Source organism: Nestor notabilis, unplaced genomic scaffold (assembly GCF_000696875.1).
Source record: "Nestor notabilis isolate BGI_N333 unplaced genomic scaffold, ASM69687v1 scaffold7607, whole genome shotgun sequence".
NCBI classification, from domain to species: Eukaryota; Metazoa; Chordata; class Aves; order Psittaciformes; family Psittacidae; genus Nestor; species Nestor notabilis.
Window position 1 is genome coordinate 30,561 of NW_009936942.1, and position 5,424 is coordinate 35,984.

Genomic DNA, 5,424 nt, shown 5'->3' on the forward strand with positions numbered 1-5,424 from the left:
TATATATATATATATATGTGAATAACAAACACCAGCCATTTCAAGGTTTACACAGAGCTGAAGCCAAAAGGCTCTGTTGCTTCCTTAGCCTGTTTCTAGAGGGAATCCCTGGGTTAAAAGCTTCATGCTGTAAAGTACTTCAGAAACTCAGAGTGCCCTCTGCTTCCTTCCATCATGAAATGTTGAAGAATTTACTCATTCAGTTTAAGGAAATCAGGAACTTCACAACTGGAAGTGACATTCCAAGTACTAACTGAGCTTCTGAGTACAGTTTACATTGCAGAAGTTAAGTTTAAAGAGCTGGTCTATTCCCCAATGATTCAGTTTGCATTATTGACACATTTGCTCACATTCTTCTCCTCCTTGCCTGATGCTGATTGCAACCCTCAAATGTTGGCTCTAAGAGCACCTCTTCACCCCAAGGGAGATCAGACTTGCTTTATAAAGCCAGCATGCTGAACTGCTAACATCTATTCCCCTACAACTCACATCTGCAAACAGGAGGCACTCCAAGAACTTCCACTTGTCTCTGATAACATAGAATTAAAGATTTATGGAACTGTTGTAACTGGCCCAAGCTGCACCCAACCCACATCAACCCAACACTACAAGTGCCAGGAGACAAACACTGGTATCCTAATGCACAAATGGGAAAGTGCTTTTTAGAGACATCTCCCTCCTCCACTGCACACAGAAATGGTAACTCCTCCAAAACTAATGTGGGAACCCACCATCCCATGGAAGAACAAGCCTTTCCTTCCAGAGCTTGAGCAGCTTGGAACAGGCCAAGCATCTCTGAACTGGTGTGAAGCAATTTAGAGTAAGATGCCTCTGAAAAGAAGGGAGGAGCAAAGCCACCCACCACCCATGAAGTACTGCAGAAGGAATGCATTTGTGGAGTTTCCTAAGGAAAAGGGATATTTGGCAGCACAGATCATTAAAATACCCATAGATAATGGATGGGATTTGCTCAAACACATCTTTGATTTAGTCCTGTGACATTCCATCTCATATTGTCTTTGGTAGATTCCCTTTTTGTCATTCCTTGTCCTGATTTAGAACAGGCAGAACTCAAAAACCTTAATTCTCATGGAATTCATATCTTGGACCTTCCAATATCTGAAGGATGCTACAAGGATGCTGAAGAGGGACCTTCATCAGGGACTGGAGTGACAGGACAAGAGGTGATGGGTTCAAATTGAAACAGGGGGAGATTTAGGTTGGATCTAAGGAAGAAGTTCTTTACAGTGAGGGTGCTGAGGTGCTGGCACAGGGTGCCCAGAGAAGTGGTAAATGCTCCATCCCTGGCAGTGTTCAAGGCCAGGTTGGACAGAGCCTTGGGTGACATGGTCTAGTGTGAGGTGTCCCTGCCCATGGCAGGTGCTTGGAACTGGATGATCTTAAGGTCCTTTCCAGCCCAAACCATTCTATGATTATCTGATTCTCTGTAGACACTTCTGCTCCATTGAGGTTTTCAAAGCATTTACAGCTCACGGGCTATAAATGGTGCTGTCCTATCTTGTTAATACAGGCATTAAAAGGTCTCTTTAGCAGGTTTTCAAACTCCCCTACCCAATATCTGCAACATCCTACACCTAGAAAGACCCCTTCTCAGCTGTAAGAACCTGAGTTCTGGACCCTTCCCTGACCTGAAATGGGAAATGTAGAAAGTCTAAGATGTTTTCAACTGCACTTTCTTAAAGCTATTGGCTCTTCAATGAATACACAGGTGTATATGTGCAGGTCCATGTTCCTTACCATTCACCTATACAACAGAGATGTCCAAAGAAATCAGTGCAACACTGACTGTCCCTTTGTTTGGGGTGCTGTAAGCAGGGCCTCAGCTTCTACACCAACTGTACAATATGAGCTTCTGAATCTGTACATCCAAAGTAACACACAAGTGCTTCTTGAATAGACATTTAAATCCAAGCAGCCATTTCTGTTAACACCAAGAACAGCAAATAAACAGATGAGCTGCAAACAAGCCTGAGTTATGGCACATACAAATCCCAGGTACTGAAATGACTTAAACCAGTAAAAAAATCCAGCTAATGGTACTTTCCCTGTGTGGTGCTCTTAATATTTTAAATGAATGTATATTTTAAAGCTTAGTTTGAAGTTTTCACATGGAAACATCCTGCCTTTGGAGTGTTCAGCCCTCCAAGGAGCAGGAGGGCCAAAAAGACTTAAAATCAACACACATTCCTACTAGGCAGTAACTCACTACCCCAACCCCTGGGAGTACAACCTAAAAAGGAGAATGTGATGCTCCAGCCAGAACAGAAGAGTGGAAATATACATGTAACAGTGCTGGTGTTCAGCAGAGAAATCAAGGCAGTGCAGTAAATACGGTTTTTAAAAGGAAGGGTTTTGATATTAAAATAACTCACCAGAGAATTCTTGATCACCTCACTCTTATAAAACTCTAAAGAAAAAATGAGTAAAAAAAACACCTTTAGATTAAACACAGATACAAATCTTAGTATTTGAAACAGAAAAGGCTAAAACAAACAACACTCATGAAAGACAAATGCCAGTGGGTCTGGTGTGTCAGGAACAGCTTCATGAGAAAGACTTGGGAATGTAGTCATGCTTTTGACTAGAAATACTCATTCACACTTCACTATTAGAAGTCATCATTTAGCATTTCACCTTTATACCCAAGATAATCGTTGGATATAACGATTTCACCTTTATATGTAAGATAATTTACTGAGGTTTTGATTTCTGGGGTGCCCCAATACTTCACAGTATCTGGATAACACTGGCAAAGTGACTTCCTTGTCACACCACATCTTCCTGGAGGAGTGCAGCACTCATTGCACTGCTTTCCTGAAGACAAGGGTGACCTTGAGGTCCTTTCCAACCCTAACTATCCTATGATTCTATGACCTGTTCCAGATGCTTAGAGAGTGAAGAGCCGAACTACCTCACAGAGGTGCCAAGAACCCTGTATTAAAGGGAAATAAGCAACTGCTGACACATAGGCCTTGGCTTTTCCAGCCCAAATAGGAGCTTGAAGGCTTCAGGTAGACAGCTCTGGAGACTGGAATATAGATTTTGTACAGTATTCCTTATCCTTGGACTGCAATGGTCTGAAGTTTTGATGGAGTGCAGAACAGTCCCTTACATGAGAGACTATAGATGTAGTGATGAGTTAGAAAGAGGTTCAACCAACCTCAAGGTAGCAAGCTCAAGTTATACTTTCTTATCCTTATAAAACCTTGGAGAAAAGCAAGGATCAACTACACTAGCTGAAAATAAAGATTAGGAGAAAACCAAAATTCACCTCCAACTGTTAGGCATATCAAAAAGGAGTTTAAAAATATAGTTTTAATAACATCTCTCCACAGTGCAGAACTGTAGTGGAAAGCAAAGGATTAAAGAGAAATGAGATCCAACACAGCTATCAAAAGCAGAACAGATGCCTCGATGCTTCATGTCATTGGCTGACAATTCTATTTTTGGGAAACTTTGATAATATAAGTGCTGGTTTCTGCTCTGTAACTTAACTGGTAGGCACAGAGCAGGACACTCTCCCCCCACAAAGCAACTAAGGCTCCAAAGGCTTTAACTGTTCTGTGCTCTTGGAAGTTCCCAAGTTTCCTAAATTATCAATGAGGGGTAAAGAGCAGAGTACAAAAATAAGCTGATTCAAGGCTCTAGTAAACCTGTCATCTGTTTTGCTTCCTTAGCTGCTAACTGAAAGCTTTTAGGAGGCTGAGGAAACTAAAGAGCTCTTCTCCCCTGTTAGTATAAGCAATGTGAAGACGGCAGCGGGTTGTCAAGGCAATAAAGGGGTAGAGAATTTGTGAATTCAAGGATTAAGTAGTGAAAACCACAGCAGACGTGGTTTACCTTTGTATATCCTGGTGTTATCACACAAGTGAAGAGTGAAGTACGTATCCAAGAGGCGATACCCATTCTTGTTGATGATGTTCCGGGCAGCGATATTCCGGAGGTGGCGAAGCCGGCGCTAAAATGAGGAAAAACAACAAAACAAAACAGATGAAGAACCTTGGATGGGACTTGGAGTAGTGGGAGGTGTCCCTGCCCATGGCAGGGGGTTGGAGCAGGATGATCTTAAGGTCCTTTCCAACCCAAACCAGTCTGTGATTCTATGAAACTGTCTGTGCAAGCAGCAACCAGCACCTATGAGCTCAGATTAAGCAACACTGATCTACTCGCACTTGTATCCTAAACCTACTTTCTGTTCTACATGTCTAAATCACCCCAACTAATTCAGCAGTTTCGACTGACTATGTGACACACTGAGCATGCAACAGCAGCAGCACCACCCAGGTGTTCTGCATCATAACATTGGAAACACCTCCAAGGCAAAGCTGCCCTGCTCCGGTGAGACCCCACTTGCAGCACTGGGTGCAGTTCTGGTGTCCTCAACATCAGAAGAACATGGAGCTGTTGGAGCAAGGCCAGAGGAGGCCACGAGGATGCTCAGGGGCTGGAGCAGCTCCCATATGGAGACAGGCTGAGAACATTGGGGCTGTTCAGGCTGGAGAAGAGAAGCTGCTGGAGACCTCAGAGCAGCTTCAGTGTCTGAAGGGGGCTACAAGGATGCTGGGGAGGGACCTTTATCAGGGAGGGGAGTTACAGGACAAGGGGTGATGGGTTCAAACTGGAACAGGGGAAGTTCTGGTTGGATCTAAGGAAGAAGCTCTTCCCTGGGAGGGTGCTGAGGTGCTGGCACAGGGTGCCCAGAGAAGCTGTGGCTGCCCCATCCCTGGCAGTGTTCAAGGCCAGGTTGGACACAGGGGCTTGGAGCAACCTGCTCTAGTGGAAGGTGTCCCTGCCCGTGGCAGAGGTTGGAGCAGGATAAGCTTTAACCTCCCTTCCAACCCAAACCACTCTGATTCTTTGTCTACATCACCCCAACTAACCCAGCTCTTTCAAGTGACTGTGTGACACACTGAGCATCCAACAGCAGCAGCACCACCCAGGTATTCTGCATCATCACACTGGACACACATCCAAGGCAAAGCTAAGTTCAACAAGCACTAGTGAAGAGCTCCAACATAAACCATCACCTAACCCAGAGCTGTAACTGGCTGGATAAAGCTTCCTGAATTCACAGTAACCCTGGAAACTGCTGCCACAACCTTAAATAAAACATATCATAGAATCATATCAGAAAGACATATCCAGGTTTTCAGGGAATATGATGGGCACAGTGGAAGTTGTGATGTCTGTCAGCACCCATCTGCTCAGATAACAGAGTCTTTTTCTCTTGGAGTGAATACACTTGAACATGCCACTAAAATCTTTCAGTGATTTCAGCATTATGTTAGCTTGCTACAATACTGTATCTTGGATGAAAACCCTCAGACTGAGGCAATCTCTCTCCATCCCCCTTTCTCTTTCCACGTGTGGTTAAAATCCTCAGCTTCAAAGCAGACAATACCC

General features: G+C 43.9%; 1 protein-coding gene across 1 annotated transcript in view; it reads right to left on the reverse strand.

Moving 5' to 3' along the window:
* Positions 1-3,979, reverse strand: part of LOC104408863 (UV radiation resistance-associated gene protein-like) — a gene marked incomplete at its 5' end in the record, with an annotated part of 26,288 nt that extends 22,309 nt beyond the window's left edge. The window contains 2 exons of the mRNA XM_010018592.1: positions 2,394-2,428; positions 3,862-3,979. Coding sequence (XP_010016894.1) covers positions 2,394-2,428; positions 3,862-3,979 — 153 coding nt within the window. The remainder of the gene's footprint in view (positions 1-2,393; positions 2,429-3,861) is intronic.
* Between the last annotated feature and the right edge of the window lie 1,445 nt (positions 3,980-5,424).